This window comes from Macrosteles quadrilineatus, unplaced genomic scaffold (genome assembly GCF_028750875.1).
Source record: "Macrosteles quadrilineatus isolate MER2022 unplaced genomic scaffold, UCM_ALF_1.0 Scaffold_7__1_contigs__length_78375512, whole genome shotgun sequence".
In the NCBI taxonomy this organism is placed as follows: Eukaryota; Metazoa; Arthropoda; class Insecta; order Hemiptera; family Cicadellidae; genus Macrosteles; species Macrosteles quadrilineatus.
In genome coordinates this window covers 38,605,722-38,626,047 of record NW_026542600.1, presented here as the reverse complement: position 1 = coordinate 38,626,047, position 20,326 = coordinate 38,605,722, and the positions used below count along the sequence as shown (strand labels likewise).

The 20,326-nt window shown below is 32.5% G+C and overlaps 1 protein-coding gene across 3 annotated transcripts; it reads left to right on the top strand.

Annotated features, from left to right (window-relative positions):
- The first annotated feature begins 1,633 nt into the window (after positions 1 to 1,633).
- Positions 1,634 to 20,036, top strand: LOC128998174 (homeobox protein PKNOX2-like). 3 transcript variants are annotated; one of them, XM_054424188.1, is made up of 9 exons: positions 1,634 to 1,987; positions 8,446 to 8,580; positions 9,190 to 9,361; positions 10,623 to 10,847; positions 12,057 to 12,264; positions 13,522 to 13,658; positions 14,741 to 14,885; positions 15,397 to 15,519; positions 16,052 to 20,036. In XM_054424188.1, exons 1-9 carry the CDS (start codon positions 1,959 to 1,961, stop codon positions 16,153 to 16,155), a joined length of 1,278 nt encoding a protein of 425 aa, XP_054280163.1. In that variant the 5' UTR covers positions 1,634 to 1,958; the 3' UTR covers positions 16,156 to 20,036. The 3 variants fall into 3 exon arrangements, with proteins under 3 accessions (XP_054280163.1, XP_054280162.1, XP_054280165.1); XM_054424187.1 differs by having other exon boundaries at positions 8,428 to 8,580; XM_054424190.1 differs by lacking the exon at positions 14,741 to 14,885 and having other exon boundaries at positions 8,428 to 8,580.
- The last annotated feature ends 290 nt before the right edge of the window (positions 20,037 to 20,326 follow it).

The following is a 20,326-nucleotide window of genomic DNA, read 5'->3' as shown; positions in this document are numbered from 1 at the left end:
AATATTAAATTAAATACAAAATCGCAATGTAATTAACTGTACGAATAAATTATTTGTATTGAAGAATTAGTTTTTGTGAGACCTTTTTTTAATCATTGGTAAAACAATCATGTTTAACAACAAATTTCTTTTATATATACTGTATACTGTATATATATACTGTAAGCATACTTATTTCAACAAAATTTAAATTTGTGAATTTGTTCTAGGGCATAATTTAATCCTGGTCCAACGAACTTATCAACCTTTGGTCCTAAAACAAAAATAATATAGAATTTTTGTTTGAAGAGATTAAGATGGACCTACACTACACTTTGGTTAGATACTTTATGGCACTTAAACTATTAGCGGAGAAATGAATTGAGTGGTGTAAATAATTCATGTATTGTATACATTCCAAAAATGCTTGCGAACCAATTAAAGTGACTTTCCGACAAAGCAGCGTTCTTTGTATATTATATTTATTTGTTTTATGACAGCCGATACTCGACGACAAAGTTACATGTCACATTTAGTTTGAAAAGGAAATACAAATTCATGTTCAAAGGCTATTATTAAAATGACCCATTATGTTTAAATTTAATATGACATACATACAAACACAATTTTTCCATCGATGATAGCAAAAATGCATGAATCTGTACAGTGTAGTGTAAATAAAGGATCTCGTGGAATTATTATTATAATTGTAGGCTATAACGGGATATGCAAATTAGGAATTAATGTATTAATTACCAACCATTCATGTTATTTAAATTTTTCAAGGATTTCTAATATTGCCTTGGGTTTTTATGAACGAATAAATAAAAAAAAGTATCTCACTATTCCGCAACACAAAATTGTTTACTAAAGAGTAACTAGCCGGAATTATAACTTTTAAGTCTAACAATTAATTTAAAATGTGAGCAGTAAGATTTGCATAAAACCTACTCAATTGCACATGCAAATTTTACATTATTATATTCGGTTGATCTTATATATAAAATGACATGATCTAATATTTTTATAATAAGATTTTGTGAACTGGAACAAAATAAGACGATAAGTTAATTTCATGAATTGCATTCAGTATCTTATAAAAATGTATCCCTCATAAGTTTATCGAATAAATTGTCTTCTCATAAGCTTGAACAGGTATAAAACGAAACCTAATAATCATTAACTTTAACAGAATAGATAAGTTTTAGTAAGAATATTATTATTGCCTTAAATCTTTTCTATTTAACTCAAACTATGCATTGTAATTATAATAATTATTTTCACACTAGTAAATTACAACGAATTTACGATAAAGAAATGACCGGCTTACACGCCCTCAAGAGATGAAGATGGTTTAGTGATGGGTGGGGGCGAATAAGCATAGGCTATCATAAAAGCAGACAGCCATCCTCTCGTTGTTTTCTGGGATCCAGGAAAGCATAAATAAAAATATCATATTTACCTAATTTTTTAAAAGTGTTTAAAAGATTAGGAAGAGAAAAATTATTTTAATTGTAGTTTTAAATAGTTTATATTTATTTTTCGAGAGATATTTTTATTTTACATCGGAAAACTAAAAAAATTTATAAATGTATTTTTATCCCTGAGTTGAACAACACAAGGAAAATGCTAGAGAACTGGGACTGGGAGGAGACTGGACGGACGCCATTGATTCTTGATTGACACTTGGAACGTGCCATTCAAAACTGTCAGCAGGTGTATTTTCAAAACATACAATTGTGCGAACGTCAAAATTAGCTACCGCGATTTGTGTTAGATTGACATTTATGTAGTATAAATTTAGGCTTGCTATAAATCACATTTTTGTACCTATGGTTTAAAGTTCATTGATGAAAACAAGCTTCATTGCAAATTGAGTGCACCCTAGACAAGTACAAAGGACCTTACAAATTGAATAACTTAGTTGTGTGATTTCCTGAGTTTAAAGCAAATGTCCTGTTTTTACAATATCCTCCTTGATGCCATCCAGGAGTATCAATAAATTAACGTAAGTCAAATTGAAGATTAAATAGCTGATTGGGATAATGTTTTAGGACTAGGTTCATCTTGAATTGTCGATAGTGCCGCTCCTTGCTAACTTTCCAGAGTTTTCATAAACTTATTTGTCAAAAGTGTTGACTATTTATCTCAACCTATGCTACCTACATATCATGCCTATTGGCTGTGAGACGTACTGTAAGCTGGTCTTTGTCATAGTACACGAGTGGACTAGGTCTAGGGTTTTGTAGTACGTTAACTTATTCTAGGACTACTGTAAATGTTGAAAGCTGCACAAAAGTCGAGATTGTAGCAGATATGCTTCAATATATTTCTTAGTTGAATAGCAATAGCACAATAGCAACAACACAATCTATCAAGAAACTTATTATTTTCTTATTCTAATGAGGAGTAAATTAGGCCTAAGTTTTCTGTAAATTATTGGGGTTGGTTCTGAGGTTGGTATACAACCGGTCTTTTCCTCCGTGATGATTTAACTTAAGTATTACTGTAAAATAAATAACTACCTCCATTCTCATGTACATTTTGGCTCTAAGGTCCCCTAATGTTATGGATAAAATCGAAGATTTCTCCCAACAGTACAGTAAGTTAGCTTACTGTATTTAAATTACAGTACTCACTGTAATACTTTTGAGACGTAAACTATATAGGCTTGTATGAATATGAATTAAATTTGCCTAAATTAATCTATAAATTAATAGGATTAATTTATAGAGTCTTAATTATCCTACCTAAACCGACCGCGACAAGGTCAGATAACCCAGAACATTTAAAGTTAAATTACACGGAAATAGTTTTCCTTTTATTAACAATGAAATTATTACACAGCTTTGCGGTGGTCAAATCTATGCAATGCTCCTAAAATTTGATTTGTCATAGTATGTTTTCAAACCACCAGTATGCCCAATAGTTGACATAAAAAATAATTGATTAGCCTAAGTAAAAACGCCAGTTTCTCCAAAAGAAGAGCAAATCTAATAACAGATGCCTTTGGGGATACAAGGTTATGCAACGATGCTTTCCGAAATATCGTCTCCAGCGGTCGTGGCGAATTAAAAAAAACATCTGAACAGGTGCAGTCCCAGACACGTATCGTCTTCTGCGGTTGCAGAAAAATTGTGAATAGCATCTTTTGTGGTCACAGAGACATTAACATTGTCTCACATGATTGTGGTAAAATTGAAAATTTTTTACAGCACGATCTTAATAATGCTTTCGATGATTGTGATTCTGTGTGTGTGCTACAGCATATTTTTCACTGGTAGCCTATGATCTTTCTGCAGGCCTCTTCTTTATTCTTCGATAACGTTGCACTGTTGCCGAATGTTCACTTTTAGACCAATCCTTCTATCTTCTTTGCCCTCTGTTTCTAATAATCTCCCTGTATAACTCAATTACCTAAATCACTACACTAGGCCTACTGTAATTTGTAATTGTAAAATATAATATAAAGCGATTCTCTTCTACTCAGCCAAAAATTTCTGTTCACACTGTAACTAACAAGGCTTGTGAAAAAAAGCTTGTGTGATAAAACATTGTTAAGCCCCGTTCACACGGGGCGAGTTTACAAGCTACACGCCAGCGTGTAAGAAGCCGGCGAGTTGGCGAGTGTGCTTGTATTCGTTCACACGGAGCTTGTTCACTCGCCAACTCGCAGACGTGTAGAAAGACGCCGGCGAGTCAGCGAGTGCGCTTGTAGTCATTCACACGATGCTTTTTCCACTCGCTCAGTAGCTGGCTTGAACCAAATCCTCCAACATCTTTGAGTAACAAGCGCACAAGCACAAGCAACTGTGTTCACACTGGGCGACTTTACACGCCTACTCGCTCAAAAGCTGGCGAGTTGGCGTGTAAAGTAGCGGCAGCGTCAACTTTTTCCAGAGCTTTTTTACAAGCAGCTTTTGAGCGAGTACGTCGTTCACACTGAGCTATTTTACTAGCTGCGTGTAAAAAAGCCAGCGTGTAGCTTGTAAACTCGCCCCGTGTGAACGGGGCTTTACTGTATTTTTGCAACATGAGTCCCGCCTTAGTAAACTTTAGATTATTTTTTTTAAGTATACAGTGTAAGTTATTTCTTGCTTTGTTGTATCACATTCAGTGAAACTTTTGCTGAACTTTCAATCAATTCAATTAATTTATCTACCGTATTAAAATTTAATGAAATGAAAATTCTGTTATTTCAACAGGCAAAGTTGGGGCCTCATGGTCCTTTCTTACACAACCTGCATACATATAAATTAATAGAAAATATCATTTACACAAGAATTATTTACAAAAAATAATACTATAAAAAATTACCGGTAGGCCTATGTTAAAAATTGACTCAATTACCCAGTCAGCAATTACACAAGTGTGCCAAAACATTCATAGGACGCACCAGCCAAGGCCATACGCTCGAAGTAGGCCTAATCATAATAATACTGTACTCTCTTTCCATCACCTGACAATTCTGATTGAAGGTTTTTACAAAAATATAATTTGGTATTGATTGAATTTGTTAGCCTAAGTTTGAAAAAATATAAAAGTATCAATTTGATCTTGTGTGTCCATTGTTTGTAATATAGCCTTAATGGGTCTGTCAGAGGGTTAAAATTACCATTCTTTCTTGCTCTGTAGGCCTACTGACTCGGTGTATGGAAAGATGGGGACGAGGAAACTTAGGGACACGGAAACTTGGGGACAAATAAGTTAGGGTTGTGAGCCGAGGGGGAGGCAAACGGAGGCTGACTAAGTTCTGAGAACGACTCTTTAAATCTACTCGTTCTTGATTATTATTGTACCTAGGTCTAGTTGTAACTACGACTTGTTGTATTTACATCTATGTATCTCACCTTAAATGTTTCACCTTGTTTAAATGGTTACTTTTGTAGAGCTTAGGAACAATTAGATTTAGTACATTGAAGTGTTTTTGTAGGGTTATTTTATTAATCACGAAGTTAACTCGAATTGTAAATGATTATTCAAGCATACATTTTTTTAAATCAAAATACAGTACATTTGAATATTTCCAAAACAATAGCTTCAACTTCGTGAGGATGTTATAGCTTCCGATTTATGTTATACGACCGTGAACATCCGGGCGAATTTCTCTTGTTTGTATTAGAACAATAATACAATATAATTCAGGAACAACTCGTGACTAGCTATTACGGAGAAAGATTAAAGAAATACCTCTTGTAAAATGTAGTCGTAGGCATCTGGTACAAAGTATTCCACCTATTGTTTAATCTAAGCAAACCTATAAACATTCAGTACTTGGAAAGGTAAAGGAAATATGAGTGAACAGACAGAATACAGCGTTGTCCCGTTAATCCCCTCGCACGTTTCTCCGAATTGACTTCATTTGCAATTTCTTAGATTTTCCTTTCAAACAGGCCAGTTATTGGAGTGTAGGGTCACTCGGGCCAGTTCACTTTTGTGTAGTTGCGAGAGTGTGATTGACCTCCAATTTCCAACCTAAATATTGTTTTGGATTTACGTGGCAATCGCAAAAGAGGAACTCTAATAAGGTTCAGCTGTTGATACAACTATTTTTTCTGAATTCCTAAAAGTGGTGGTAATTTATGCCTAATTTCTTTCGTCGTCAGTTTATACTTAGGCTATTGAAATATTTATATACAAAATTACACTGATATGTATGATACATTATTTTACGGAAAGTAAATAAAGATACGTCTTATAACACTTAAAACATATATTTACGCTTATACTGTTACTCACAAGATGGTAAATATACAAAAGATGGTAAGTGGTGATCGATTTCGATTGGACACTCCCCAATAGGATTCGCCTATTGGGTCTGATGATGATTGGAGTGTCCAATCGAAATTGATCACCACTTACCATCTTTTGTATATTTACCATCTTGTGAGTAACAGTATAAGCGTAAATATATGTTTTAAGTGTTATAAGACGTATCTTTATTTACTTTCCGTAAATTTAATAACACGTACAATGCTGATCAAGAAGTTACATTATTTTATTACACTGATTTGTATGATATTGGACACGTTTTCTTCAATTCTTTACTGCAAACGTCACTTGCCAAATACCAATGATGTGACGAGATAATATTACGTCTGAAAATAAATGCCGATCGGTTTAGAGATGTGTTCTTCCTACAAATTTTCACTTGAATCTTTAAGTTATAAGTTATTTACAATCAGTGATGTGTTTTGGAATCACTTCCAGGACAATTAATTTAGTGACAAATTTTACACATTCGTTATCGGTACAGGTTTTTGAAAAAATGTAGCCTGAATAGGCTACATACCTAATCACAAAAATATTTGATTTTTTAACTTCTAACGCTTAACGTCACCATATCTTAACAATGTGTCATTAAATTATATTCAGTAATATTATTGCATAGAATGCTTTTATATTTTCTGTAATATATTTTTAACTTATCCAAAATGCGTAAAAAATAAGCTAGCAAAACTAGGTGATTATAAAATTTGAGTCCATCAGGCGTAAAAGTAACCAAATACACCATAATCCGATGCAATGTGCAAACAAAAATACAATTTATTTCATAAAGTTTATCGTAGGCCTACATAATCACAAAAATATTTGAATTTTTAACTTGTAACGCTTAATTATGTCACCATATCTTAACAATGTGTCATTAAATTATATTCATTAATATTATTGCATAGAATGCTTTTATATTTTCTGTAATATATATTTAACTTATCCAAAATGCGTAAAAAAGAAGCTAGCAAAACTAGGTGATTTGGCCTGGATCAATCAGTGCCGGTACTTGACTGACTTGTAACATTTTTAGGTTTACTGTTTGGAAATATTTAAATTATGATTTTGAAGTCAATCCCGTTATTGTAGCTATCTGTGAACTGAAACAGGAGAACGATTCGTTTTAAAAGAGTCGTTCCAGAGCCTTTTTCAGCTAATCTCCCCCTCCCCCCCGGTCGAACCCCTATTTGTCCCTAACTTTCCTTGTCCCCCATCTTTCCTAAACTCTTCTGACTCTATCCTTGCGCTGTCTAATGTTGATGAGTATTTTTTTAGAACTCCTTGTTAGCTTTTTAAAATAGTATTTTTTTACTATAATGAGATGCTATTTGACTCTTCATTGCATTGTTTAAATGTTTTAGCAAGACTTGTAAAGGAAACTAGCAATTGAATATTTTCTAAATGTTGATGAAACACCTCATAAAAATCCCCCATGAAAATAACATTTTACAAGTTGAAAATGACAATCTGGCAGTATTGATAGGCCTACTACTTATAAATTCACTTGATAAAAGTGGTCCAAAAACAACTTTCTCAGTAGCAAACAGGAAGGATGGGGACCTATCTCTGAAAATATATTTTCAATGCTTTGTGTAATGTTAAATTTAGTTATCTCTACTCAGGTCTAGGGAGGACAGTCAGTAGATGTTTTTGACTAAATATTGTTTCTATAAAGATGTTGTCAAAAATAACTAGGTGAATATAAGTATAGTAGGCCTATTTCAACCAATTTTACATGTTGTACCACATCATGACGGGGTAATGCACATTGTATGTACATGTTTTTTAACTTATATATTGTGGAAAAATGTAAACAATTAAAACCTAGAAAATTTTTGCATGGTTTCAAAAATATTGTTTGAAATTTATACATACCGGAATCTATTTACAATAATATGATAGGTTGTGTTCCTTTTTGTGCGTCTTCAGTCTTGTAATAAGTCTGGGGTGACTAGTTTTGGATACAAGGACCTGTTTTCAAACCCACATCAAATCGGTTGGTCAATGAATCCGACGGAAGTCTTTGTTCATATATTAACACATGCTGACACTAAAAGTTCACAATTTAACAATAAAAACATAACAAAACATTTAGGTAGGCCGGCCACAATTAATAGGTCGACAAACCGACGCAGATTGCACGGCGGACACGATGGAATTAGTTGTTGTCGAAGTGGTGACCTTGGGGGTGGGAGTAAGTCAGTTGATAATTGTTAGCATTGGATGTTGACAATATCCAATGAATATTAATAGAATATTTGGGCAAGATTTCAGTTGTACGTTGAGGACGTCATGAGGGAATCTTTTAGTGGCTTTATAAATTGCGAAGTTCTCCAAAACGTTAAGGGGACCTTTATTGCATATTTGTGTGAAATCTGTAAATTGTTTGGCAACTATTGATTTTATGGTTGGCGTTAACTAAGTTATTTCTGCAATTGTGGAGTGCTGTATAATATATAGGCTACAGTAATACTAATGATGTGTACATAGCTGTTATTGATCATTTGGCCTTTTATCAGTCTTGCATACGATATAACAGCTGATCTTGCTCATTAACTAACTTATAATATAATTATCAAACATCCCGCACACATAGGGCCTACTTCCTTAATGTGATCAAAATTTACCTTGGCTGTGTTTCCATCTCAAAATGTGAGAGCCTATTTTAATTAACAGGTTTTTGTTCAATATCAGATGGGCTGAGATGCAACAGAATCCTGGTGTCGCAATGGTTTCCTACCCAGAAAACCTCAACTCTAGCGGCCAACCGGCAAACAGCGCTCCGCCCGACCAAGCAGTGTTTGAAGCTGATAAGAGGGCGGTTTACAAGTAAGTTTTGATGATAATATTTCACAAAGGTATTCCAAAGTTTAGTTTGAAGCATGGTATTGAATTTTGAGATTTAAACATCAATTTAATTTAAATGTTTCACATCTTCTGACCTTAGTCACATTTCATTTTTAACCCATTCACTTTTTAATCTTGAATTGGTGCTGACATCTAATATCCTTGCTATTCCTGTTAGACATGTTCATTTACTCCTATCTACAATTTGAAATCCAAAGCAACACAGGTTTAATTTAGGCACAGTAACATATTTTGAAATATCAGACAGAGTTTTAGTTGGTTTAATTCAACAGTGTATGAATTGCTTCATTACAGTTTTTAGATTGTGTAAACTTCACAATTTAAGACTATTCTCTAAATTGAACATTTTGTCGTATTTTCTTTTAAAAAATCATGTTATAACTTTACATAACATTGTGCAATAACACCATTATTGCCAACATTAAGTTATGTAACGTTGTATTGCCTTAACATATGAAACTTGCAACTCATATCAACTTCTTGTTAACGTTATCAGAAAGCAATGATCAAGTCCTACCTTAGACACGTTTAAAAGCATTGGCAAATTCAATTTATATTTTAATTTTTCAGACATCCATTGTTCCCGTTGTTGGCGCTATTGTTTGAGAGATGTGAACAAGCTACTCAGTCTGCGGAGACCCCAAACTCTGAAAGTTTTAACATGGACATTCAGGCATTCGTTCAACATCAAGAGAGGGATTGCAAGCCTTTCTTGATAAATGATTCGGAAGTTGATGGCTTGGTAAATATTCACAAAATTTTCACTAGGCCTAGTTATATTTGTTTTGCCTCATAAAATAAGGTTGTAAAGAATGTCATGAAACATAGCAAGGTGAGGTAAGAGTCTGTAGTGTCTATGGAACACAATTGTTAGGTTATCTATTTACAAAATATGAAGTATTATAAACAAATAGGTTTTTCTGAACTCAGATTTAACATTGATCGTTTGTGTTTTTAGGTAACAATCTGTGATTATAGTTTTTAGACAAGCTGCTTTAAAAACATTTATCATTTTATTCACTTTTTTTATTAATTAAACCACCCAACCATCTTTTTTAGAGAAACCCAAGTACATATTACTATAAAAGGTAAACTTTCATTACAGAACTTTGGAACTGAGGATTTTAAAATGTTTGTTTGTTACACATTTTTATAAAACTGTCTTTAAAAAAATTCCGACCATCTTGCATTCATTATTTGGGTAAATTAAATCTTTTTTAGGTTTTAAATATTAAGTTGTACTATGTGACGACTAAATACATTAGTCTCAACTATATATTTATGTCAACTTGGTAGACCTTTTGCTTTGATGAAAATATTTTTACCTTTAGAAACTTATTATCAGTTAATTAATTTTACGATCATAATCATGGTTTTTTGCAAATCAATTCAATTCAAAACTTCTTTATTCTGTAACATGTAAATTGTTTACAAAGAATAGAGCAATATATCATTATAAGATATCCTACCTATTGATTAGATTTTATCTTGTGGTTTATTAATTAACAGTAAGCAGTGCATTAAAACCCTTTAATATATTTTATACTAGTTTTATGGAGTTCATAATCAATTCAATGAACCATGCTCTATACACAATATAGCAATAATTTATTTTGCGTTTAATAGTGTAAGACAGATGTAATGGTGCATGCATGCATATCATTTTTAATTAGTTTTGTCATTATGGAACTAAAAAAATTATGGAACTAACAAAATTCAAGCAATTTTTTCCTTTGTGTAAATTAACAATTTAGTTTTAAAATAATTAATAAAACTTGTGTTTAGCAACATTTGAACATCTTGTCTATGGTTTGGCGAATTTCTGGTCTGATACCTTTTGACTTTCTATTTGATCAATATGTCTGCTATTGCTATAAATTCCCGAACGGGACAGGTTATTTTACAAACATAACTACAGGTACAAATCATTTAAGGTAATACATGATGTGTTTGTAGTTTATACCATATAAAGTAGTTAAGCCTTTGATTTTTTTTGTTACCAGATGATTAAGGCGATTCAAGTACTTCGAATTCATCTATTAGAACTAGAAAAGGTGCAAGAATTATGCAAAGACTTCTGCAATCGCTATATTACCTGTCTCAAGGGCAAAATGCAGAGTGAAAATTTGCTGAGGTCTGATTATTCTACAGGCTTTGTTGAGAACAATAACAACAGCCATTCTAGCAACTCTAACTCCCCTACTGTCTTCAGCCCTCATAGCTTGCAGGTTTGTCCCGATCTGTTATTTAAGCTCATTTGCATAAACAAGGAATTTACAGAGGCGAACAATAGTAGGTGAACAGTTTCATTTGGCTGGCTGTCAACCAAATACCAGAAAGTTAAATTTAAATATTAAGTAATTCCTAGCGAGGAATGTGATGGGTTTGTTGTAACTTTTAAAAGTTCATAATTTCTGATTCAGTTGTTGAATTTATTTAAAAAGTGTTTTGTGTAAGTGAAAGTCAAGTTAAACTATTATTTGAATGCCTACTAGTGTATCTTTCTGTATCGACAATCTTTTCTTTAATTGGTATGACCTACAATGTTTTTGGATATCAATCTTATACTCTTTCAATAGTAAATAAAAGTTAATTCAGTAATGATATTGATAAGTTCATGAAGCATAAAAAAACCTTTACGTTTGCTTAGAATAACTGGTACAAACGTTACTGATTAGTAAACAACTTAGAGTGTTGTACAGATTTTAAATTGGAAAATGTTGTACAATGAAGTTAAAATATGTTTGATAACAATTATTTAGTTTTGAGACTATTAAATATAGCTTATATAGTTGAGAATTCAATAAACAATTATTCTAAAAACCTTTAAAAAAATTTTACAGGGTGGTAACTTTTTTTATTCTGTTATAAAAAACAAAATTGCTTTTTATTTCTTTTTTACCCTTAGCAGGGGTGCAAAAAGTGATCACACCCCACAAATTTCTCTGTAATCAACGATACATCTGTATTGTGCTATCCATTATGATGAATGTATTTGATCTGTAGATATCTTAAGTCATATCAAATCAAATATAAATTATTTTATGAAAAATGGCTTTACAGAAAATACAATTCTAAAAAGAAACGTCTTTTCTTTATGAAAGATAGTTTCTGTTGATGTTCTATGAGTTTGTGAACATATAGTAATAATAGTCGTTGATTTACATTTTGGAAACTAACTCTTCAAAACAAAAACGAGAGTTTATATTTTTTTCAAAATTTATTGAACTTTGTTTTGGTGAGGCACCCCTGCTGTTGTCAGTTAATCTGGGTGCCCAGTTGTTGTAAAGTAACCGAACTAGGATTCTCGGATGGGACATATTCTGCACCCCTGCTAGAATGCATGCCTTAGACTTAAAACTAACACCTGCTCCTATACTGATAAGTACTGACACACCAAGACTATCAGTATGAGTGGGAGTTGTTTTTTAAAACAGGTGGTGTCCCCTACAGGCTCGTTTGGAGGGTGTGAGGGAGGTTTTGTGAAGAGTGGACCCATGCTGGACCCGAGCCCCCACTACCCCACCGCCACCTCTCCACCGTCCCCCAACCATTCTCCTCAACACATCATACATGGCAGCACCCCCCTCTCACAAATCGGGGCTAACTGCCTCCCCCCCGCATCAGACCTCAGTCTTCACCAAGGTTAGTTAAACCTGTCCTTACTTAGGAATTTTGATTGAAATTCTGCTTTATTTTAAAAGTTATCTTTTAAATCCTCCTTATACGTTACACTTAAATTTTATGATGGATATATGTTATTTTAAAGATCATTGCAAACATTTTCTGACACGATTAGTAAAAAGAAGTTTTCACAATACTTCTAGTTTGTTTTGCACCTTGCTGCAAACAATGATTAAAGTCACAATAAGAATCAGTGAGAGTGAACATATTTTTGGAGCAGGCAACTGGCTCAAATCGTTACGGGATGGCACAGACTATTGTATGCCCTACTATCTCATGTTCAAGTCAATGGAAAATATTGTCTTATCGGTACCAAAGGTCTTGCGTTAAAGTCATTTCCGTCATTCCCACCGCTCTAAAGTCCCTGAAATTTAGTGTGATCTGGTAGACACCCTGTATTTCAGGATTTGGGATCTTATCCCGTCCTCAGGGGGGATGGGTTTCTTGGTTAGTATCCAAGCCAGAAGATATGAAGCACTTAATCCATTTTTAAGGAAGGTGATTTAAACCCCTTAAGTTAAGCTACCCACCAACTAACTTGATTCACCCGTGAATCCTTACATTTACCTAATGAATATTTGTTTTTATCCTTGTCTTTGTCTAATGAATCAATATAGTTCTAAAAAAATACAGCTATGTTGCAATAATCCAACTCCAATGATCACAAAACATTTTTACCAACCTCAAAATCCCTAACACTTAACCCATGCTGTTGTACCAAAAAAACAAATTAACACAATAGTCGGACATTATTGTGTAAAATCCTTTCTCACAGTGTTGTCAACCACACATAGCTGCCAATATGAATTTAATAAACTCCCATTTGTATATGTCGCTCTGTATTTAGGACAAAATATACAGTTTTGCCAAAGTTATTAGTGTAGGCCTACTAAATATTTTTTTTTTTTATTTAGATAAGTGGCTGTTCAGCCCTGACTGTACTTAGATGTAGGCTTACCTTTCTCCTACTTTTACAGTTGCTTCCCAGTTTCTAAGTTTGTTTAAAGATATTTTTTCAAGTATTTTATTATTGAAGTAATTCTAATTTTTTCTTTCTCCTATGACAGAATTCAGGTATTTAAAACATTTGATTAAAGCTCTAGAAAAGTTAAGTTTAATGAATGTTGTTGGCTGCAATCTTTATTTTGGTATTGATTGATAAACAATATTTATACCAGCTGTTATTTTTGTGATTTTTTGAGTTGATTTGTGTTCAAGGTTCCTTATCTGCTACAAGTGGTGGTTCAGGAGATGAAGACGATGATTTGTTTGGGAGCAGGAAAAAACAAAAAAGAGGAGTTCTTCCAAAGCAAGCAACCAGTATTATGCGTTCCTGGCTTTTTCAGCATTTGGTTGTAAGTCTATCCTTTAGTTTAAGAAGTAAAAATGAAAAGCCTCTTATGTTTACATATTCCATGCAAACCCATTGTTATTAATTTTCAAATCTGCACAAAATAAAATCCATCAACTACATATTTTTTGTTGATGAATTTCAACTGTAGTCACTGCTAGATTAAATCTTAAGGTCATATTCATTTCATTTTTGTATTAACTAACGGAAATTAATGATACACTTTATCAAAGACCCCTGAAGATATAGTAAAGAAGTAGGCTTTGCCATTTAATACTATATACTTTTAAAAACTGCAATTTTACTAAATTGTAAATAAGTAATTAACATGTATTGTAACACGTAATGTACATAATGAATCTGAAACACTTCCCAGGACCAAGTTACTCTCTAGCTTATCATGTTCAATATATCATATTAGCTAATCTTTTTTAAGTGGCGTCTATGTTATTACTTTTATTTTTGGCTTTTATTTATCAGTTAGCCTCACTATCAGCATTTACCATCTTAGTTTAGTTTTCCATATGTTTTTATAATTTTCAGTTATAAAATAAAGTATTATAATTTAGCTCAGTAATAATTTTTGCACTCTGCAGAATTTTGAAAGGTTTAGTTATTCTTTCAAAGATTGACTGTTGCATTAAGGCAAATAAACACTATTTGCATGTAGGCCTACAGTCAGCGTTTGTGCAAATTGCTATAGGCTAGATAAATTATAGCTTCGTGAATCCAAAAGCATACTTCTTTTAGGTTACCAAAATAGGCTAAAAAATGTGTTACTTTTAAGTAATATTGAGCCTGTGATTTTATTTTTATTGCCTAGCATATTAATGAGTGAGTAATTTTTTTTGACTAATAATTTCTCGCCTAATTTTTGTCGATTAGTTAGTATAAATTATCAAAACAGACTTAGGGCAGCACGACGAAGTTGAATGGAATATTTAATCCTACCCTCACTTATATAAATATATTCTGAATGCTCTCTGAAGTCCTATATGTGCAGGGATTAATTCTGTTTGGTTGTAAAACCAATGTTAATAGTTGTTTTTATGATTTATTAGTAGTTTGTTTTGTTTTGTTAAACAGAACCCATACCCAAAAGAGGACGAAAAGCGAGAGATAGCTGCCCAGACAAACTTAACTTTATTACAAGTAAACAATTGGTTTATTAACGCGCGGCGAAGAATCCTGCAGCCTATGCTAGATGCTTCGACCCCTTCAGATGTGACAGGTTAGATCTCTTGCATCTTGTAAAATCCTGCAGGGTGCAATGTGACTATTTTCGTTTGTTTCGCTAAAACACTTTTAATTAAACTTAAACATTCACTTTTAACATGTGTTTTCATTATTTTACAACCATCATAAATATCATTTGTTTAATTTGTCAGCGTAAATCAAAATGATCATCTTGACACTATATACATGCTTTTCTTAGGTTAATTTATTTTATATTTTCATTAAGAGTTAACCAAATTCAATAGAGAGAGTTATAATAATGTAAACTTACTCCAAGTGGATCATGAATTCAAAACTCCCAAATCTAAATAGCTCATTCCAATTTCAATGCGCCATTATTTCACTGCAAATGACTTGTTACTTATTTGTTTACTGCAAAGTGATTTGGCGAGTAGGTAAAAAAAGACAAAAATGTATTTTTAAATCACAATGCTCTTGTATAAATATAGGTTTTAGTTGTTTATCATTGTCATGGAGGTTCTACAATTTGGATTTTCAAATTTCAGGATCAACCGGAGGGTCAACGGGAACCAAATCCAGCAGTTCAAAAACAAAGTCCGGAAATAACGGGAGTCAATGCTTTTGGCCAGCCAATATTCCAAAAGTAAACTCTGCTGACATTACTGAAGGTAAATTAAATTATTTAAATAATTACGATAAGTAGTACTTACGCGAGTTTATAAAAAGTAATTGAAAGTGATAAAGTAATGAAAGTGCTCTGTGAAAGTATGTTCAATCAATATGTAGTTTTTTTTTTCTCTTAGTGAAGTTTTACTTTTGTATGACTGGTTTTTGGTTGATAACATAAAACCGTTTAGTACACAATAACCTATAATCGTTATATCCCTAACTTGTCAACAAACACATTCCTGATAAGGCAAATATTTGCACAAAAACATAAAATTCATAATGTGTTTGGTCTGCTTTCGGGAAAAACTAAATCAAGCTCCGATAAAGCAGGACCTTTAGTCGTGTAGACTTTTGGTCTGACCTCTGTAATGCAATTTTGTTTGTGTTCATGTTGTCTTGCTGTCTAGAGTCTTGGATTTTTACCAACTTTAAATAAGTTTCAAAAAAAAGTTTTCCAGTGTAACAAGATTTGTTACAAAGATAAATACAAATAACAAATCAACGTTGTTGATGAAGATTCATATGTTTTAGATTCAAGCTTGCTGAGCGGTGATGAATCAGAAAGCAGCGGAAGTGGTGACGATACCAGTGACATCGGCAAACCTCATAGTGAAGAAGAATTGTCGGAGCAATAACACTCCGACGGGACTCGATACTTGCTCAGGAGACGTGCGCCGTCTCTTCTTAGTTTAGTTCATAATCTTAGAATAAGCTTGAACGCAATATGTTTGCCATTTTCGATTCGGATAGAAACACGAGTGAAATTTCCCTTCCTTTTAACTTTCTTATTGTAGAATTAATCGGTCATGTGATAACAGTCCAGGTTACCAGGTGCTTTGTAACCTAAATCGTTCTCGTGCATTTGTTATTGTGTGTCCAATATTTTCATTTGAATATCAACACACTTGTATGATTTTAGATCGTAGCTTCATTAAAGCTGTTGCACAATTAGTTTGGAAATTTTTACTTTTAAGTGTCTATTATGTTGTTTTTTAGATTTTTACGATAGTCCGATAATTTAGTTTTAGGTATTTCCTCGTAACCGTATTATCTAGTAATTACGTCTAGTTCATTAATTAACTTTGTTTCTGAGGAAGACCAATTTTAAAACCAATAAGTGTGTCTTCCATATGTATGTTGCTTATACGATGCTAGCACTTGAAATCTAGTGCCATGTTTTAAAAATGCGCAGTGTAGCATTATATTCAAAGTGGATAGAGTTTGTAGGTATCTTTTTTTATTTTATTCTGACGGAGATATATTCTTATATTGCGATCCTAAAATTTTAATAAAATCAATACTTTGTCAAACTTTTTAATAATATCTCCAACAATTTCGCTTAAACGACTCTCTTATAGATATAAACTTAAATACAAGCCCTTTTATGCTACAATCTGCTAAAACATTTGTTTTGTAACGTGATGTTGTCTTTGTGGTGTGAATTTATACTCCTAAAAAACTTTTTGTATTTGCAAAAAATTGTAAGTGATGTACTGATTTAAGATGAGTTTGCAAAGGTTTGGTTTTAACCAAAATAAAACCAGTTTTGAGTAATAATGTTGCATTGCGATTTGTAGATTAAACCATATACGTATTATTATAAGTAACGTAGTATACCGAACTTGTATACGAAATAGATTAAGAGTAAGTCTATTTATGGAATAGCTTGTGTCTTCACTCTAGTCTGCCTCAATATTTTCCCTGTTACTTTACAAAATGTTGGTTTCTGCCCATGCTATTTGTGTGTACAGTATTACTGTGATTGTACGATTATAAATGTGTATACGAATAACTCATAGGTAAGATAAAGTTATATTCTTTTAGAATAATCCGAGTATCTTAAATTTAAGAGTTTAATTAAGTTATAGCGAGTAAATGGAAAGTGTGATTTACTTTAAGCGGTCAAATAGTCACTTTAAGGGCTCGGAAAAAGTAGTTCCTCAGGCCTTAACCTATACGGGCTTCTCAAAGACAGGAAATCCAGAAAAGCTGGTGATTAGTTTTTTAATGCTTTTAAAATGTTTTTACTTATGATTCTGCACGATTGCATGTTATGGGAATTCAGCCTAGTTAATGTGTGTTCGTTTATCAACCTCAATTTTCCAATTGACCTATGTGGTTCAACATATGGGACAAATAGCCAGGAGGAACTATATATGGTTTTAATTAATTAACCTTTTACTCTTTAAATGCTAAATTAAACTTGTTTTAGGAGAATCATTGATACTTAAAGTTAGCATTAGCATCAACAACCTCCTTTCAATCAAAGTTTGGATGCCTCAAAAACCAATCAACATGCTAACTTAAACTTTAGTTCTTGTTATTTTTTTAATTTAATTTACTATATTTTATACACAATACCCATCCCAAGTCTGTTGTTTTGATAACATTATTTTCACTGTTTCTTTTCCAATAGTCAATGTTTCAAGTTAGTTTGCATTTTGGTGAAATTTGGTAATTGGGATAATGAGGTGCCAAAAGTACATGAATGTAATAAAGACCCATATACAAACCAGATTTTAAGCACAATTTTTCTACATGTTAGTTAATTATTTGTTAAAATTTGTTTTTGATAAGTTCTACAGACAATTGTTTGCACAAATTATTTCAATGTTTTATAAATGTAAAATTTTTGATTGTAGTTAATATAGTAGGTTATAATTATTCTAAATTTGAATCGTTTTATTTATGTGGTTTAGGTATAAGAGGAATTGCTCAAACTTATGATTGTTTAATGCAGTCAATTCTGGCGATTCACAGACATAACATCAATCTTGATACCCTCAAAATAGTTAACTTAGTGATAAATATCAAATAACATAAACAACTACACAGCATGGACGTAGTGTGAAGGGAAGTCTGATAATGGTTTTAGCCAGACTACCTTTGTGCTTGTGTAAAGAATTGCAATTTTATATTAGCTTCTGCCAACATTCTTTTAAAAATACCAGGATTGTCATTGGTCTACCAATCAGTTCATCTGCATTAGACTCCCTCTTATCCAGACTCCTCGGAACCTAGACCAGTCCGGATAACGTTTTTTCCGGTTAAACCGACGTCCCAAAAAACTCGTTAAAACGGACCGATTAAATGCATAATGTATACAGTATTTGCCTTAAATTTAGGAGAGCATTTTATTTAGACACATGATCACTGGTCTCAAATCTTTCCCACGAGAAAAGTTTTTTCAGTACAACCCACTTCCTGCCGATCTAGTCCGGTTTAACCGATGTGATGATAAAAATTGTCCGGTTAAAGAGATGTATGTTTATCTGCCGAGTGTAGTCCGGTTAAAAGGTGTCCAGATTGGAGGGAGTCTACTGTATATGTTCTTCAAAAGATAACAAGTATAAAGTGTGTTCCACAAAGAGGTTTACATTTTAGGAATTTCTATTACTTGGCCGTTTGTGGACCAAAAGTTCTGTAACTTAACACAATTCACCTTGTAGGTTTTGAAAATAAATGTGAAGATTTCACTTTACTAACATTTTTAGAAACAAAAGTGTGGCATATTAATGTTTACCAATTTGATTCCTATACAAATTGCTGCTTAAGTTATAACCAAAGTGTTGTTTGTGGGATATTGATTCTGGTTACATTAGTAAAACTGCCTTTGATAAGGTTAAGTTTTATTTTTATGGCTCAAGCCATAAGTCAAACACCTGTTCAACAATGAGTAAAAAATGCAGTGCAGTAAATATACCAGGTAATAACTATCAGAAATTAATTTCTATAGTAATCAAATCGGTAATATTTACAATATGCTACCACTTTGATTTAGAAATGTTAGTAAGCTGAAATTTTCACCAAATATTTTTAAAACCTATTTCATAAATTATATAAAGTTTCAAAACTTTTGGTGCATTAACGGCCAAGTAATATAAAATCAAACATCTAAACCCTTTGTGGAACACCCTGTTTAAAAATGGTTATTATTTTTAAACGTCTGATGTTTCTCTCTTTGAATCTATTTAGTTAATTTTACTTCATATTTTTTACTTTGTGCCTCCTTTATTTGTGTTGGTAAAGTTGACATCATGTCTTGATTTTTTTTTCTATCTGATGCTAGAATTGACTGCATTTCATAAGCTTATGTTGTTAATTTTGTTTAAATAAGTGTTCTAATTTATATTTTTATAATTTTTATACAAATTCTATCATTGTTATTGTTTTCTGAAGATGTTAGTTTTCTGATGTTTTCAGCGGTAAGAAGCCTAAATTTTCAAATCACTGTTCAGCCTGATGTGTTTCAATTTGTCCTAAGCGTTTTTTTAGACTTGTTTATGTTGTAAGCAGCTGCCTCTAGGTGTGTAAAATAAGTAACAAAGTGTACATGATATGGTTTACTATTGTACAGTTTTGTAATTTTGTCCATGTATACAGTTACAGTTAGGTTAGGTTTGAAAGGCAGCTGCTTGAGAATACTGCTGGCTTTTGAATGTGAGGGAGTTATTGTTATCTACAGTACTAAATACTTACATTGTATATGATCTAATTACAATTTATTCAAAGTGAATTATATTCATTTTCTGTCTGTTTCCCTTGTACTAGTTTTATGATACATAATTTGACACCAAAAGAAAAAAAATTGAGATTATAGAATATAATTGTTATGTAATAATAGTAATAAGGCGTGTCACCAGTTTGAGGTAGATATAGCCTTATATAAAACTACTGGTTTGTAACAATAGTTTAGTTACCAGGTAAATAGTTATTACATTATCAACTGTCTGAATTTCAAAATCTGTAACGTTGAGGTACAATGGGTCAGGAGCTCATCATGATTGAGTAATACTAAGATGAAAA

Bases quoted from the DNA above. Each gene is read 5' to 3' on its own strand.
- LOC128998174 (XM_054424187.1), top strand. From the start codon at position 1,959: ATGCCATCCAGGAGTATCAATAAATTAAC. The intron at 1,988-8,427 runs GTAAGTCAAATT...TTTAATTAACAG, and splicing joins AGGAGTATCAATAAATTAAC to GTTTTTGTTCAATATCAGAT. The intron at 12,265-13,521 runs GTTAGTTAAACC...TTTGTGTTCAAG, and splicing joins AGACCTCAGTCTTCACCAAG to GTTCCTTATCTGCTACAAGT.